We start from the raw sequence: 18,529 nt of genomic DNA, 5'->3' as shown, positions 1-18,529 counted from the left end.
GGATCTGAATTCCAGCTTATGTCAAGCATGTAGCCTCTGGAGCCCCAGGTTTCTCAGTTATAAAACGGAAATAATATATATTCTCTAAGTTTAAAATTAAACATATGCCAAATAGTTCAATGCCTGACCCATAGCAGGTGCTATGTAATTAATACTTGTATCTGTAAGAATTAGAGAGAAGTTACTATGGGTTGGAAATATTTGTTAGGAAAAAAAAAAAAAAGCCTAACCTGGATGTTAAAGAATGGACAGGTTTTTGGGTAACTCAAGATGGGCATTCAAACTGGGGGGGTGCCAACAGGTCAAAGTAGGAATTGTAGTGTGGTTAGGTAGTAAACTGGACCAAACTAGATGGAGAGGGTTCTAAATGCCAGACTAATCTTTACTGAGCACTTCTGAAGAGTATCATATAAGTTTTCAGAAATTCGCTTTTTTGTTCTATAGCAATTACAGAAAACCTAGTTAAGACTTAGGAGGCTACTGCAGTAGTGTAGCAATAACATAGTCAGAGCTCAGAAAATAATTAATGCAAAGGACAGAAAAGGATGATTGAGATTTTTCAGAGAAAGAAAATCTCAAGGACTTTGTAGGCTGAATGTAAGAAAAGGGGTCAAAGCTGACTCTACACAAGAGAAAGACACAGTAGGAAGATAGGATGCTTAAAGATATAAAATAACATAATAATTTAGCATCACAGAGAACAAAAAGAAGAGATAATATCCACCAAGAATTAATTCAGTATCAATTACAAGGGAGATGATAAAACAGAATGAAACCTAAGAAAATATTACGGGACTTGGTGGCTAGGATAAAGGTGAACCTTAAGAATATCTTTTTTTTTTTTTTTTTTTTTTTTAAGGGGTAGGGTAGGAGGAACAGAAAAAAGTTAGGCTACTAGTACAGACAGTAGAGAAGAAATCTGGGCCATTTGTTACTTGGCAGTAAAAGAAAAATAGGAAGGCAGATAGATGGGTGTACAGTCAAATAAGTAACACAGGAAGCAAAAAGGAACACTATTAGAAAATAACCATTATACAATACAATTAGTAATTTTGACAATTCTGTTTTTTCCCTTTGTTAGGTGTGAGAAACACAAGTTTGGATTCCCTCCAGAAACAAGTCTTAGGGGTAATCTACAGAAATGTGATTAGGGAAGTAAAAGATTTCTATCTCTACGAGTTTTAAATTGTGGGTAGTAATAGAAAACCTAACTATAAATTCCTTTCCTCTGGTTATTAAATCCTCAGCTTCCTGAAGGCAGGCACAGAATACAGTAGGTTCTTAGATTTCAAAGGTTAACATCAGTAGTTTCTACTATTCCTGTGAGATTTACATTGACCGTGACAAGTAGTATAATCTGTAACTGTGACACGGCACAAATCTCAATGGCCTGTGCTAGGGAATGTGCAATCGCTGTCATGTGAGTGTACCCAGCACCCTCCCTCTAAATGGATTTGTGGTCTTCTCCTTTCAGCCAGGTACACTGGAACTGGACAGAAGCTGTGCTTTATTATATTTTATAAAGAAAATATAAGCAACAGTGCCAAGATTCCACCATGATTTATTTTAGTTGCCAATAAATTCCTATTTTGTTTCTTTTAAACTTCTTACATTCTGCTATTAAAAAAAAAAAAGAATAGGGAAAAAAGCATTCTGAAAGGGAGGGAGAGGGAACTGGCAATGTTGGTCAGCAAAGCTGCAAAGTCAAAACTCCGAGAATTCTGTGCTATTTGTTCCTGTTCTTGCTGCCTCCTTCTCTTCTCATGCCCAGAATACTGACTGGGGTGGGGAGAGAGTACCCATAGCACTAGCAGTGGAACATCCAAGGCTGCAAGCTTCACCACCCGTACTTTTTACTTTCCTGGGTGAGGACCCCAGAAGTGCCTTAATTCGTCACCCCAATCACATCCATATATGCACAGCAATAGCAGAGCTAAGCAACTGGCTTCCCTAAATAGTTAGCTCTGTTTTATAAACATCTACTATGTGCTTTTGCTGCTCTAGATAATCATGAGGTCATGAAAGAAAAGAAACCTGAATGTTATTTACGGTTTACTTATAATATTTACTTATAATATTGTTGGGATGTAAATATCCTGGAAAAGCAGTCAAGCAATGACATAAACGAACAAAAAGCAGTAACAGTGCAAAACACATACAGAAGGATAGGCAGGAGGCAAATGAGAGTCAGAGAGAAGGTAAGGTTGTTCAAATGACATTTCCAAACATATAAAAACTAAGGCACGTTTTTAATAAAAGGGGGAGGATGGAAGCACGGAAGCCGGGGGAGGGTACCGCAGATGAAGAAAGTTAACATGATGAGGAAAAAAAACCTAACAAGTAACTGTGAGAAACAGAAAACAGATCTGCTAGAACACAAAGTCCACGTTAGAAGAATAATCAGAAACAAGATTGTGAGAAGTGGGAGTGAGTTGGTAGATAACTTTTAAGGCTGGGTAAGCATGACTACTCAGATTTGATATGCTCTCCCTACTGCCAAGCATTTTACGAGAATGCTATGCTTTCCTCCAAAAGAGTCAACTAAATTAAATGAGAAACTACTGACCTGTTTCCTTATTTAGATTACTTATCTACCACTATTTGCTAGTTGTCATGTTCAAGAATTAGAAATTATACTTCTGAAAGGCAGAGAATCTCATGTGAGTTTATTACTAAACTATGGTATCTTTAAAAATAAAAAATTAAAAACATCCTTGAGGTACAATGGCTTAAAGAACAGTTATTAATATGCATGCTCACCATATCTGACTAAAGCCACCTGAACAACTTCAAAAGTATTAATATTAACTGGCTTATTCACAGTCTAACTGGAAGATCTATATAATCAGGTCTCAGAGGCTCCATATTGTTCAAAAAGGCTCATTCCCTGTCGTTTGGAATTTTTTAAGTGGTATGACAAAATGAAGAGGTTAGGCTAGGACCCATCAAGGTACTGATGAAGAGTGAAGCCCTGCAGCACCAATTAACCAGTCCAATAAGATCTGGGTGCCTAGCACAAGCAGAGTGATCTGAGGAAAACAAGAATAAGCTAACGCTTGCCTTCAAATTGCCTGTCACCTATCAAGGATAACATACACACACGAACAGGAAGCTAGAAGTACAAGTTGTATATACAAGTACAAACATATACAACAGTATGGGAAGATTACAGAAAGGGGGTTATCTGGTAGAGAGGATTAGGGGAAAGTTCAAAGAAGCAGGATGTCAAACCATCGGTTTGGCCAGAAACTTCATTCGGGGTTTTCCGTTTTCTTTCTAATTCCATGAAAACAGTACAACATTGTCTTTTATGAACATCAAGATTTTCCTTGATGATTCAGATTTTTTTATCACATCTGGGATAAAATTTTTGAAGGAAACTAAAGGACTATAAAAAATGAGTTAGTTTGCAAATATCTCAATATAGAGAACTCATCAAGAGAAGGATATGCTCTGGATCCTAAGGAAAAATACTGAATAAATAAAACCTCAGTAACAGTGTAGAGAATGTAAAAGAAAAACCAAGTATGAATTAGTTCAAAGTTTAAATTAGAACACATTTTTGAAAGAGTAATGTACCAACTTGTCAGGAAGCAATCCGACTTCCACTCATGCCTCCATGAAACCCAATATTGAGTTTGGTAGCATGTGACAGATGACTCTTTCCATAACTCTCCTTCCTTTCTTTGTTTCTCTGCTTTCCCTCCAATGCCTCAGGCAGCTACTACCTCAGGCTTCCTTTTGCTCTCTCCTTCCTTTAACTCCACAAGTTCATCCTGGCTGATCTTATTTATACCAATGGCGTAAACTGCCACTCCTATGCTAAGGAGAGCAAAACGAGGTTACCAAGGACCCTCTCCTAAGTTTCAGTCCTCTGGAGAAGCAGGTCCTCATAAAGTCAAACAAATTAATGTTATCTAGATTTCCTAGAGGAGACATTGACTAAGTCGGCCTTGGCGGATAAAAGTATTCTGTTTAGCCATCTTTTAGAATGTTATTTGTGTTGTAGAGTGTTATTTGTATTCTATATAAAAACAGTTTAAAATTTTATCCCTTTATTTCAATAAAATTATTAATTTACTCAGCAAACTACCGAAAATAAACAATGGCATCTAAGTAAATGTAGCAGAAGGACCTATTTTTAAGTTTTATTTGCAAAACTATCGCAAGACACGCTGCTGAAAGACATGGATAAACCGGACTTGTTATAATAACTCTTAGAACCTAACAAGACTCACAGCAGTACAGGGACTACACAAGCTGGTGTGGGGACCTCAGCGTGATCTGTAAATGTCAAGTAACTCTAAAGAAGAAATTGGGGAATTTAGAATATTGAGAGATATAGTAGATGGTAAAGATATGAGCATGGAAGTGGGATAATAAGTATTTAATCATATAATATTTAGGAAGTAGAGCAAAGTGGTTAAGAAAAGGACTACTTAAATCTAAGCTCTACCATTTTCGAGCTGTGTGACCTTGTAATAAGCTACTTGTCCTTTCTTTATCTTCATTTTAAAAGCAGGGATAGTAAACTGTACCCACTTCACAAATTAATATTTGTAAAGGGGTGCAAACAGTACCTGACATACAGTAGGCAGTACACTGGCATTTATTATTACTATTATTATTTGAATTGGGTGCAATATATATTCAAGCTAGTGACAAGCAAACATATTTGGGGGGAAAAAAAGGATAAATCCATGATCACTCATTCAACACTCAACAAATGTTAACTACCAACAATGTGCCAGAGATATAGTTGTGACCAGATAGGAACAATGACCCCCTGCTAGGTTCTTGGAGCTTAGGAGAAAGATTTAAGTTTTCCAGAAGAGCAGGAACCATGTCTCTTCCATTCACCTCTGCATACTCCATGCCGCTGGTGCATACCCTGATGCATAATAGATGTTTAATAATATTTGTTGAATTAATGATGTAATTGTAAGATATTAAATAGAAGAAAGTACTCTGAATATATGGAAAGCAGAATTCAACAGAACCATCCCTGAAGAAATGGTACAGCAATGCTCCAGGATAACTCACCCTCAAGGAATTTTTCCACACATCTAATTGTTGAGGATCATGAGAGCATTCAATTTCTTATTAATTAAATGGGGATAACAATATCTGTCAGACTTATATTATAAAGATTAAAAGAGATCTTGTGTTAAATGAGAAGCACAAAGCTGCAACGAGATGCTGATGGGAAAGCGTAGGCTAGTCTGTTCTAGCTCTGAGGCACATTCCTCAGCTAAATGCAATTTCTTTGCCTTGGAGGTTGCTTGCAAACAGCTAAGACTTCTTACTTTAAATGTGCAAATGCCTTTTGGGTTTAACAACCATGGTTCAATTCTCTGGAGGCTGGACTAAGTTCAGGTAAAGAGACGTTACACTTCCTCATCCACCCTGCCTTCCTAACAGTCTCAAGAGAGTTTCAGAAAATTTCTGAAGTCGTAAGTGAGAATACCTAAATCTCTACACAAAAGTGCAATTTACCATCTACTCTGAAAGGACATTTCAAATACACTAAGTTAAGTTTGCATCCCTCATTTCTATTGAATAGCCTCATTCAGGAACCACCACCAAGTCTGCACAAGCTTCTAAAGCCACCCAGCTGCTGCTCTCAAGCTTTCAAATGCCCACTAAACCTTGCTGCCCAGATGGACTTAACATGACATGGATGTGCTCACTCAGCACATCCAAATTCAGCACATTGCCTTCAACTAAACTAGGCCCCCCCTCCTCACTTCTTTATTTCCATTAATGGTTATCATCATTCTGCAAGCCAAGTAGGCTCAAAACCTCAGAATTATCCTTTATTTTAGTATTTTGGTGGTAAACTTCACTTCAGGAGTAAAAATCCTCTAATTACACCATGAAAGGGAGAAACACAAAGCATTATTGGTAGGATCAAAGGATTGAGGGCAGTGTAGTAAGTTCAATGCAACAAAAACAACAAAACGTATAAAGCTAGGTTTGAAGAACAATGGGGAGATTTTTACTACCATTAAAGCCAAGATCCTACAAATTATGAATTTTCCTTAATAGAGCAGAGCTCGAGTGAACGAAGCTTCTCTGATCACCCTCTAAGAGCCAGGCACTACACTAGGTTTACATGTTACTTCACTGTGGTATTACGAAACTTCTGGATTTGGTATCATCCTCAGCCTACAGATGAAGAAATGGGAGTCTTCAAAGGGGGTTAATTAAGTTACTTGCTCAGAGCAAGAAAGTTAATAAGCACTGAGGTGGAGATTCAAATCTAGAACTGTCACATTCCTAAGTCTGTGCAATTTTGACCATACTCAATACTTGCTGACGCAGAAAATTACAAGGGTGTTGTAAGTAAATACTTTTCTATGAAATATAATTAAGTGCTTTAGAAAAAATATGAATTCTTCTAAATCAACTATTAATAACATACAATACCAATAAACACTGTAGTTTAAGCAGTCAAACCTCTGATCCTTCTAGTCACAAATGAGACAAGAAAAATCAAAAATACTCTTGAATAGTTTCTAGACAATAATTTCTTTTCGTAAGGACACAGATATTCCTATTTCCACATACAACGTTTTATATAATCCACAGACAAGAAGCAATAATCACTCTTAGATCAGCACTCTTAGCAGCTATTTTTTATCCAAAGGAGCACATTAATATAGGGACTTCTCTGGTGGCACAGTAGATAAGAATCGCCTGCCAGTGCAGGGGACATGGGTTCAATCCCAGGTTTGCTTAGATCCCCCATGCCGTGGAGCAACTAAGCCCATGAGCCACAACTACTGAGCCTGCGCTCTAGAGCCCGTGCGCCACAACTACTGAAACCCACGCGCCTAGAGCCCGTGCTCTGCAACAAGAGAAGCCACTGCGAGGAGAAGCCCGCGCACCGCAACGAAGAGTAGCCCCCGCTCGCCGCAACTAGAGAAAGCCCACACACAGCAACAAAGACCCAATGCAGCCAAAATAAATAAAAATATTAAATCTTCAAAAAAATATATATATTTCCATTATTCCATATCACAATTTTTTCAACCCCTTCTTAATCTATTAATTAATGTACTTATTTATACCCAGTTGTAATGAATCTTCATATGGCAATCTCTTCCATACATAATATCTATTGATATATCACCTTTCATATGATATTCAAAACACAAATGCGTAACCAAATGCCAGATTACATTAAGTTACACTGAGGTTTTGTAATTAAAATTATATAGACAGCACAGAGTCCTTTATTCTCTACCACACTCACCTGCGCATTCTCCAAGATGACTATTTCATGCATTCCCCTCACTCTCCAAATTATTAAAGTTTTAATTTACAGCTTTGAGGTATAATTTATACATCACAAAATTCAACCGTAAGTGTACAATTCATTGAGCTTTAAGAAAATTTATAGAGTTGTGCATCATCACTACAATCCAATCTTAGAACTTTTCCATCACATCACCCCCAAAATTTCCTCCAGAGTGTTTCCACTCCTGCCCTGGCCTCAGGTATCCACTGTTCTGTTTTCTGTATAGATTTGCCTTTTCTAGACATTTCATATAAATGCAACCACACAATACGTACTCTTTTCTGTTTGGCTTCTGTCACTTATCAGGTTTTTGATATTCATCTTTGTTGTAGCATTTACCAGTAATTTGTTCCTCCTTATTATAGAACAGTATTCCATTGTATGGATATACCATATTTTGTTTATCACCATTTGAGGGACATTTGGATTGCTTTCCAATTTTTGACTATTGTGAATAATACTGCTAAAATGGACATTTACAATTCTTTGTGTGCACACATCTTCGTTTCTGTTGGATAGATTCCTAAGCGCGGAACTGCTGGTTTGTATGGTAAGCATATGTTTAACTTTTTAAGAAAAAGCCAAACTTTTCCAAAATGGCTGTACCATTTACCTTTCCAAGAGCAGTGTATAGGATTCCAGTTTCTCCACAATACCAGTAATAGGTAATGTCAGTTTTAAATTATAGCTGTTTAAGTGGGTGTGTTACAATATATCATTGCGATTTAACTTGCATTTCCTTAATGACTAATGATGTTGAACATCATTTCATATGCTTATTGGCCCTTTATAATATCTTCTTTGGTGAAATACCTACTAAAGTCTTTTTCCCATTTTTTAATTGGGTTTTTTTCTGCATAACTGAGTTGTAAGATTTCTTTATATATTCTAGATTAAAGACCTTTACCAAGTTTGTAATATTCAAATATTTTCTGAGAGTCTGTGGCTTGTCTTTTTATTTTCTTAAGTATCTTCTGAAGTGTAACAAGTTCTAAAACTTCATTAAAGAAGTCCAATTTATCAGTTTTTTCTTTAATGATCCATGCATTTGGTGCCATATCTAAGAACTCTGCCTAACACAGGGTCACAAAGATTTTCTCCTATGTAATATTTAGAATTTTTATAGCTTTAGGTTTTCCAATTACAAATTGACAAAGTCTATGATTTATTTTGAGATAATTTCATGTACGGTGTGAAGTATATAAAACAGTATATCTAAATCCATTTTTTAAAACATACAAACATCCAATTGTTCCAGCACCATTTGTTGAAAAGACTATCCCTTCCCCATTGAACTGTTCTGGCACTTTTTCAAAAACCAAGTGATCATAAATATAAGGGTTAATTTCTGGACTTTCAATTCTGTTCCACTGACCTATAATGCTTATCCTTATGCCAATCACACTGTCTTGATCACTGTAGATAAGTTTTAAAATTAGACAGGGTAACTCTCCTATTTTGTTTTCAAAAATGCTTTGGCTATTCTAGATCCTCTGCATTTCCTTACAAATTTTAGGATCAGCTTGACAATTTCTACAAGAGTCTACTGGAATTTTGACAGGTATTTTACTGAATCTATAGATCAATTTGGGGAACTGCCATCTTAACATTCTATCTTCCAATCTATGAATACAGACTATCTCTCCATTTATTTAAAAAAAAATCTTTATTTAGGGGAATTCCCTGGTGGTCCAGTGGTTGGGACTGCACGCTCTCACCGCTGAGGGTCTGGGTTCAATCCCTGGTCGGGGAACTAGGATACCACAGGCTGCACGGTGCAGCCAAAAAAAAAAAACCGTACTTAATTTCTCTCAGTAATGTTTTGTAATATAAACATCTTGGTGCTCTTTTTTTGTTAAGTTTATTCCTAAGTATTTTATTCTTTTTGATGTTACTGTGACTAGATTATTTTTTCCCTTTCTCTCCTCCTTTTGAAATTGTGGAAGTTATCTGTTTCCTATCAAAGAACTGCTGTCCTGTGCCATCAGGATCCTAGACCATTCTTGCTTTCTCAAGGACTTCTCTCCTCATCTTCCTTCCTTCCCTTATTAATCCTAACAACTAAAACCATGCTGCAATATTTCTTATATACTCAAAAAATCAAAGACTTCCTTCACATCCTCATACTTCCGCTTTGGCCCCATGTCTGTTTCCTTTAACTTCTTTAAACCCAATTTCTAGTTCCTGGGCCACAGTGTATCCCTCAAGTCACTCAAATCTGGCTTCCACCTCTACCAGTCTATGACACTGGCTCATTATGGTCACTGATGACCTTTAGGTTGCCAAATCCAACAGCCATATTTGTGCCCATATCTTCTCAACCTCTCAGCCAAACTCAGTAGTTAAGTATCCCTTTCTTGAAATACTTGCATTACTTGGTATCCATGACATGATCCAATATATATTCCCAATTTCCCTACAACCACTCGAGCTGTCCTTCTTAGCTTCCTTCCTAGAGGGCTTCCAGTTTACCCAACTTAGAAATGTGCAGTGTTCCTCAGGTTTCTATTTCTAACCAATCCTTCTCTCCTCTCTATAGTCTCTTCTTCAGTGATTTCACCTATTTGCATGGCTTTGAATATCACTAACACACTGATAAGCTTCAAACTGACATCTCCAAGCCAAATATCTCTGAGTTCCTCAAGATTTGATGATCCTCTCTGATAGAGGCCTTCTTAACAATCTCACAGGCTTCTGAGAACTTACGATTGATAAAAGAAAACTCCCAAATTCACCATTACCTTCCACCCAAATAAAACAAAAAACCCTGAAAAACCCATTCGTCTTCCAGGCATCCAATAATGGTGACTTCCGGCAACATCCCTGAATGTTTCCCCCGGTTATATTCTATATCCAATCCATTATCACATCCTCCTATTTCTACCTACAAATATCTCAAATATGTCCACTCCTCTCCACCTACCGCATCACTAACATAAGCCATCATGGTCTCCTACCTGAACTACTGCATATCCAGTGGCCAACCTGTTTCTGCTTGCCCCAATGTTCTCTTCTCTACACAGCAGGGTAACCTTTGATAAATATACTTTGGATGCTGCCACTCCCCTGAATATAAACTTTCAGTCTTTTATAATCCAAACTCTTTATCCCTGTGTACAAGGCCCTGCAGCATGTGGCCCCTGCCATTCTCCCCTCTTGCCCATAATGCTCCAGCTTTTCATCTCCTCAAACACACAGAGCTCTTCACATGCTCTTCAGGCCCTTTGAGTGCTCATTCCTTCTATGTGAAACATCTCATTCTCACTCCCTTACCACGTCCCCGTCTCCTCAGAGAGGCCTTCCCTTATACCTAAGTAGGTCCACATAGCCTCCCATGATTCCCCATTAATACAGTTCTTTTCCTTTTTAACATTACCACAAGTTATAATCCATGAAAGCAGGGAAGATTTCTGAGTTTTCACCACTGCATACACACCCTTGAGTATAAATAGTAGCCATGAAGAAATATTTCCTGAAAATATACAAAACTGACTTAAGACCTACGTTCAGCTTTCCCAGGTCTGTCTGCTCTTCCTTAAAACTGTCTTAATGTAGAGGTCCATGGGATGAGCTTGACTAGGTTGGGGGAAGGCTGGCTATCTCAAATTATATGCAAATTTTTGCGTAACTATGTTTTCTAAGCAGATGTCCAGCATGTGCAACAGGAATCTCTCTCTCTTTTTTTTAACATCTTTATTGGAGTATAATTGCTTTGCAGTGGTTAGTTGCTGCTGTATAACAAAGTGAATCAGCTATACATATATATATATATATATATATATATATATATCCCCATATCTCCTCCCTCTTGTGTCTCCCTCCCATCCTCCCTATCCCACCCCTCTAGGTGGACACAAAACACCGAGTTGATCTCCCTGTGCTATGCGGCTGCTTCCCACTAGCTATCTATTTTACGTTTGGTAGTGTATATATGTCCATGCCACTCTTTCACTTCGTCCCAGCTTACCCTTCCCCCTCCCTGTGTCCTCAGGTCCATTCTCTATGTCTGTCTGCATCTTTATTCCTGTCCTGCCCCTAGGTTCTTCATAACCTTTTTTTTTTTTTTAGATTCCATATATATGTGTTAGCATATGTTATTTGTTTTTCTCTTTCTGACTTACTTCACTCTGTATGACAGACTCTAGGTCCACCGCCTCACTACAAATAACTCAATTTCGTTTCTTTTTATGGCTGAGTAATATTCCATTGTATATATGTGCCATATCTTCTTTATCCATTCATCTGTCGATGGACACTTAGGTGTGCAACAGGAATCTCAAAGGAATCCACAACCAAAAAAGAGGTTAGACGGAAATACAGTCTAATAAATTCTGTCTTCATCATTTAACAAAAGAGGCTTAAATTCCATATAGAGTCAACTCTTAAAACAAAATGAAGAGATGTGGTTTTAAGACTTTTAAGTCCTATAATTTATCAAACTGCAATAAAATTTGGTATATGGTATGAACTTAAAGAAAAGATTTCTGAAGCAAAATTATTACAACCTGATTTTTATGTCATGCCTATATATGCAACCCATCAACCATAAATTCCTTACATAGAGGCAGAGGGAAATGACAAATCAAGATGCAGCTATCACAGGAAAGGCTACAGAAAATGAAACATGTATCAGGGAAAACATCAGAAATGCCAAGTCTTACCCATTTCAAATTTCCACCGGCCAGACACTGTGAAGAACTAAGTACCACGGACATTAAAACACTTTCATCAGTTCCCTCTTATATATATACTCACTTCAGCATTCTAGGCAAGATTCTCCTCTTCAAATCTCCCAAAGTGTGTAAAAGAAATCAATTCCAGTTTCAAAATAGCGTATCAACTAATTTCAAGTCTGTGTGGCTACTTTCTTGAGGATGTGGCTGGACAGAGTGGCCATCCCTACACTGTAACCTCTCCTTTGAAAACCCCAATTCAATCATTTCCATGGTGAGAACTAAAATCCAGGCATTAAAGTGACTTGTTCAAGGTCAGGGCTGGAACTTGCCTTCCATGTTTAGTTCTCCTTACATCAACTTCTCACACTCTTTTAGAGCTCTGTCAAAATGCCTAGCTCGAATTCTCAAGATACTAAGACTCTAACTCTGGCCTACTGGCTAAAAAAGAGAAGACTAAAAGTACATTATGATATAGGAAAGAAAAAAACTTTAAGTAAATATGACACTACAGAGAGCCATGAAGTATGATTTCTTTCACAAACAGTATGTTTTTCAACTGTGTATAGTAAAGTGTCTGTTCAAGGTAAGATTATTTTTATAGTTTGTTATAATTTTTTTAGTGATTACAAACAGACAAAATCACTACTCCAGAACAACAAACCTGACATTTATTTCATTAAGTATTAAGTTTGTAACTTTCAATGCATAAATGAGGCTCTGCTTCTCTATTTTAATCCTATCTCTAATGAGTAGATCACATAATTGAACAAATTTCAAGAGAGACAAAATGGTTTATGTTTCATTGTCATCACTTTTCCTCCATTAAACTAACGTGTTATTCAAATATTCTACCAAGATATTGCTCAACACAAATGAACTGAAAGATTTTCTCAGCCTCATTTATAGGATACATTGCTTATAATCTTCAATAAAAGAACAGTTAGTACTAGAACCTTTTATCAAGCTATTATTCATTCAAAGTCTGTATGAAGTTTTAAAGCTTTTCCCAAAGATGAAATTTTAAGTAAAAGCTAGAAAAGCATACTGATTAGTGTAGTAAATAGCATACCTTCCCTAATGTTTAAAAAACAAAATAATTCTGAAGAAGATTATTTTTAAGCCACTGAATATCTTCTCGCTCAGCAGACAGCAAAATTCCTCATGATTAAATCCTATGAACCAGATTTTTCTCCCCCTCATCCTGTTCCTCTCTGGTGTGGAGCATAATTCTATAAAGCTTTAGCTCACTCGCTTTAGCTATTAACACACTGTCTCCCCAAAACAAACTCTTAAACTCAGAACAGGTTTTACTCTGGTATTCCAAAACAAGTGTAATGAACGTTTCTCAAGATGTTTGACAGTTGTAGCAATGTAAAACTCAGGATACCAACTACAAGAATCTTCCTATTTCTCTTAAGTGGCTGTGTTTTCAGACATCATCATACATAAAATTATTTATTTTGCAAAGGAGGAAATCCACATATAACTCAAAATCAAATAATTTTAAGTCTCTACTCTTCATAAGAACTATGGGCAAACCAATCACATGAACAGTGAAAAGCAGGAAAGAGCTGAGAGGTGGCAAGAAATAATGGTAGAGGAGAAGTACTCTATTCACTAACTAGTCATTTTTGTTTGTTTTGTTTTGAATTTTTGAATTTTGTTTTATTTACTTTTTTATACAGTAGGTTCTTATTAGTCATCAATTTTTATACACATCAGTGTATACAACTAACCAGTTATTTAACTTCTCTGCCTATCAAGTTCCTAGTTAATAAACAAGAATACTCCTCACTTCTCAGGGTTCTTACAAGGATCAAGTGAGTTCCTGCATGAAAATGATCTGCCCAGTAAAAGAACATAACAGGCACTCAATAAACGCCAGCTCCTTCCTCCTTCAGTTCTGGGCCCTCTGTTCTTTGTCCTCTATACTCACTCCCCCAGATGACTCAGCCTTCTCATGACTTTTATTAACAAATGCTGAAAACTACCACATCAGTCAAAGCCCTGATGTGTAAATGCATGCCTACCGTGTGAGAAGCTGTCTGGCCTCTACCTCCAAGATACTCAGGTGATAAAGAGGAGAGACCCCAAACATGTGAATTTCACTGTAATAACCGGCACTCAGGGTGGACAAATCACACATTTCCAACCATCCCCTGGAGATTTGCACTGCGGTCTCAAAATGCCTGAAATCAAACTCATTATCAACTTTTTAAAATCAGGCCCTCTTCCTGCCCCTTTTCTAATTGTGAGTGGTGTCCAACAGAGAGTAACACTTGCCCTTCTCTTCTCTCGTCAAAATATCACCAGACAACCCAAGCCCATCAGGTCTACCTTCATAATCTCTACTTTATCTTCAGCCTCATTTGCTGTCCCACTGTCACCACCAGAGTCCACATTAGGTTTTCTGAATCTCGGCACTGCTGACGTTTTGGGGCAGGTGATTGTCTGCTGTAGGGGCTGTTCTGTGCATTGCAGGCTGTTTTAGCAGCGCTCCTGCCTCTACCTACTAGAGGCCAGTAGAACTGCTCCCTCTCCCTGAGTTACAACAAGCAAAACTGTCTCCAAATGCCTCCTGGGGGGCAGAATCACGCTCCCCGCAGTGTCCCCCACTCCCATATTTGAGTCCCATAGCCCAGTATGTGCGAGACAATCAGTCCCCAAATTTGTCTCCAGTTTCTTTCCTCTACTTCCAGATGCTCTGATCTTCTAAATGCCTCTAAAGCACTGCTTTTACGAGTCAGTTCTCTTAAATCTCCAACTCCCTGCCACCTTCACAATTAGTTCAAAGCTCTCCACCCAGCCTTGATAATCTGGTCTCAATGAAACATTATCCCACAAAGCACCTCACATTGTGGCTACCCAGCAGCCCTTCAATAACACAGACCTGTTCATCCAGCTCCTCCTTTCTGTTCTACTGCTGTCACACTGGTTTGGGTGCCCAGTACCTAGCATCCATTCCGGATCACTGCTCGAGCCTCCTTCCCCACCCTCTACTCTCTCCTTCACTCAAAGTCAAAAACTATCATTGGGGCTTCCCTGGTGGTGCAGTGGTTGGAAGTTCGCCTGCCGATGCAGGGGACACGGGTTCACGGGTTCGTGCCCCGGTCCGGGAAGATCCCACATGCCGCGGAGAGGCTGGGCCCGTGAGCCATGGCCGCTGAGCCTGTGCGTCCGGAGCCTGTGCTCCGCAACAGGAGAGGCCACAACAGTGAGAGGCCCGCGTACCGCAAAAAAAAGAAAAAAACAAAACAAACAAAGAAAACGATCATTGAGTCTCCATTGCCTACTGAAATATGAAATCTGCCTGTCCTTTAGAATCTTTCCTACCGTGGTCTCTTTCTGACTCTATGTTCCAGTATCCCCAAAACATACTCTAGCTTCAGCAAAACCTGTCTATCTGCTAGTCCTTGCAAAGGCTCCTTCCCACACCTTCCACCTTTGGTCGTGTTTTTTCTCTGCCTGGAAGTCCTCTTCATCCCTCCACACTAATATAAGGTCCACCTGAATTAAGTCAAGAGGCCTTTCCTGGTCATACCTTCCTTTATCCTCTCTTAGGGCATTCACATTGCTTTATGTTACACATGTGTATTCCTGTAGTTTACAAGGTCCTTGAGAACTTCTTACTCCTGTTTTGATGCCCTGCAATGCCTCGCCCAGTGCTAAGTAAAAACTAAACATTACACGTGAGTTGCCCCAAATGTTTCCCGCTTAGGAAGCAAGGGAGGGCTGTGTTTTCAGACAATGCTGAACTTCCATAAGGGAATTGTCCATATTCCTCTTTTGTTCCACATTTTATGTGTTAGGCCAATTTTTAAGTTAACTGCCTGCAAAATACCCAGAAAGCTATAAGAATTCTGCTTCTGCTTCAGGGAGTTCCCAGTTTCCAACGTGTAACTGAATCCTGACTATTTACGCTATTTAAGTTCTCTCTTTATACAAAAAGGCAACAGAAATTTATTTTTGAGTGTTAATAAAATTGAGCACAACATGAAAATAACTTGGATTGGATTAAACATATTTTAAGCAAAGGTTAATTAATGCTAATTTGCATCCTGAATAACATAAAGTCTTAAAGTCTTCATGCACTCTTTTTTTTTTTTTAACAACATGCACTCTTAAAAATATGAAAGTCAGTTTATTTCAGCTCCCCCCACCCCAGACATAATAAGCCAAATAGAACATGGGAGGTTTCCCCTTAATTTTAGTTTTTTAATGACTTGAAAGTATTTCTACAAAAAGAGCAAAATCATTAATGAGCATGTTCTGACCAGACCTACTCCTGTAAGTGTAACTCCAAAGCCATATGGGGAGCGTAGAGTACCCGCACAGCCGCGGACCCCGTTTTGTATGCCCTTGAGCTAAGAATGATTTTTACATTTTTAAAGGGCTGTAAGAATGAAAACAAAGAATATACATAAAGAGACTGTATGTGGCCAGCAGAGCGTAAAATACTTACTTTGTTTTCAGCAGAATGATTATGAGACTCCTAGCTGTTGGTATGTAAGACACCGAACTTTTCCTCCCAAAATTTTTAAAAAGCAACGTAAAACAAACAAGATTATGCGCAAAGACAGAACTCATTCAATTTAGTCATAGCTAGTGCACAGGTAACTTCTAAAACAGAGGCCTTGGGGACATTTTTATATTTCCCAGAATTTTTGTTAGAAGCACACTTACGCTTGAAGAGTTGAGAGCACTTGGCCCAAAGCCACACTGGGGGCTAACAGAGTGCGGTCAAGGACCCAGGTGTGAAAAGTCCTCATTCAGGGCTCTCCGCAGTGCACTACATCATACCTATGCACGTGGCTCTAAGTTCTGGAGATCTGGATAACTGGCTTGGATCACCATAAAGATGAAGCTTAAAACCTGTTCCTGATATGTTGTTTAGACAGACTCTCACTAGCAGCTTTGCATCATTAAACACAGAGTAACATCAATGCTCACCACATACATTAGAGAGAACTTCCAGGAAGCCTTCTATTTTAAAAGCAGACGTGATGAAGAAAGCTTAAAACTTACTCTGCTTGCTCCTCTAGGGCTACAGATTGAGGCAAATATGCACCTTTGACTTCCAGTTGCTCAATACTTACCTCCCAACCCAATCCACAAATTCCACCAAGTGCTATCGAATGCCAATCGAAAAACTACCCAGTTTACATCAGCCACGCATCCTATAAAGTTCTTTTCATAGCTACTTGCAAACTACTAGCTAAAAGTTCTAATTTTTTAATCTCCCTAAGAATTGAGCTTCCTTAAAATATATAAAAGTAGGTACCAGGATCTAGGATTCAAAGACATGGTTAACAATCCAAGATCTTTCATCTCAAGTTGCTCTTCCAGTGTTGAAAAACACAGATTCTGAGGGGCAGTCGAGAGATACAGGACTTACGCTCTCCAGAGATAATACACAGACCCCCCCCAACCCCACCCCCATCGTATCTTTGAATGACTTTTGTCCTCGAAGAGCGACCCCCTTCCCCTCGCGAGTCCGGGCCTTCCGGGCACCTGCGGCTCCGGTCCGCAGCGGAGAAACCCGGGGAAACCTGCCCACCGCCGGCCCTTCTGGAAACGGCGCCCACTCCCACCTCGAGGAGGCTGGCGGCTGGAGGCCCGAGCCGCCGGGAAGCGACACCTCGGCGGCCGGCCGACCCCCCGGACGCGGCGGACGGGGACGGCGGCGGCGTTACCTGGTGGACCACGTCGTTGGGCAGCTGTGCGGCCCGGAACAGCTCCAGCACCCGCCCGTGGGCCGCCACCTTCTTGGTGCTCTCGCTGTCGCAGTAGGAGAAGAGATCCGAGTAGTATTTCTGCTCCGCATCGCTCAGCGTTAAACCTTCCATCTTCGCCTCCGCTCACAGCCACCCCGCCCCGCATGCAACACCCGGGGCCCGGCCCCGCGACGCCGGGACGGCGGGGACTGCGCGCCGCCCGGCCGCCTCCTCCTTGCCCCCCGAAGCGGCGGGGAGCCCCGGCCTCGCGCGCGCGCCGGGGGCGTCCGAGCCACAGGGCCCGGAGGTCGCGGGGAGGGGGCCCGGCTGGGCTCGGCGCGCCGCCGCCTAAGAGGCTCCGCCTCGGCGGCCGCGGGGAGGGAGCGGGGAAGGAGGCGGGGGCCGCGGCGGCGCGAGGCCCGGGCGGACTCCGCCACCGCCCCCGCCGCGGGTTCGAGTCTCCCCGGCTCCCCGCCGCTTCCCCCCAGACTTCCCGCCTCGCCTGCCCCTTCCGTCCACGCCCCCGGAGAGGCAGCACTTCCCGGAAAAGTTGTGGGGCTCCTAAAGTTTCGGGGTCTCTGGGCTGAGCGCGGCCGCCGCTCCGCCTCCCTCCGCCGCCATTTACTGCGCCCCGGCCCGGCCCCCGACGCGACCGCACCAACACTGACAGCGGCTGCCGCGCTCCAGACCCGGATGTGAGGCCAGGAGGAGAGAGCGCGAGAGGGAGAGAGAAACACCCACCGGGCTGGCTCGGCCGCTCCCTGGAGAGGGGGCTGCAGCGCCCCCTGGTGGCCTGGGTCCCGCGGCGGAGGGCCGAGCCGCCCTTGGCGCCCTGC

General features: G+C 40.5%; 1 protein-coding gene across 10 annotated transcripts in view; it reads right to left on the bottom strand.

Annotated features, from left to right (window-relative positions):
* REPS1 (RALBP1 associated Eps domain containing 1) overlaps positions 1-18,132 on the bottom strand; it is a 73,293-nt gene extending 55,161 nt beyond the window's left edge. For all 10 annotated transcript variants that reach the window (XM_082855666.1, XM_082855673.1, XM_082855670.1 and 7 more), the window contains exon 1: positions 17,673-18,132. In XM_082855666.1, coding sequence (XP_082711792.1) covers positions 17,673-17,825 — 153 coding nt within the window. In that variant the 5' untranslated portion in view covers positions 17,826-18,132. The remainder of the gene's footprint in view (positions 1-17,672) is intronic.
* Positions 18,133-18,529: the final 397 nt, after the last annotated feature.

Source organism: Leucopleurus acutus (genome assembly GCF_964270905.1).
Source record: "Leucopleurus acutus genome assembly, chromosome: 15".
NCBI classification, from domain to species: Eukaryota; Metazoa; Chordata; class Mammalia; order Artiodactyla; family Delphinidae; genus Leucopleurus; species Leucopleurus acutus.
The sequence above is the reverse complement of the archived record's forward strand: the minus strand, read 5'-3'. Positions and strand labels throughout refer to the sequence as shown.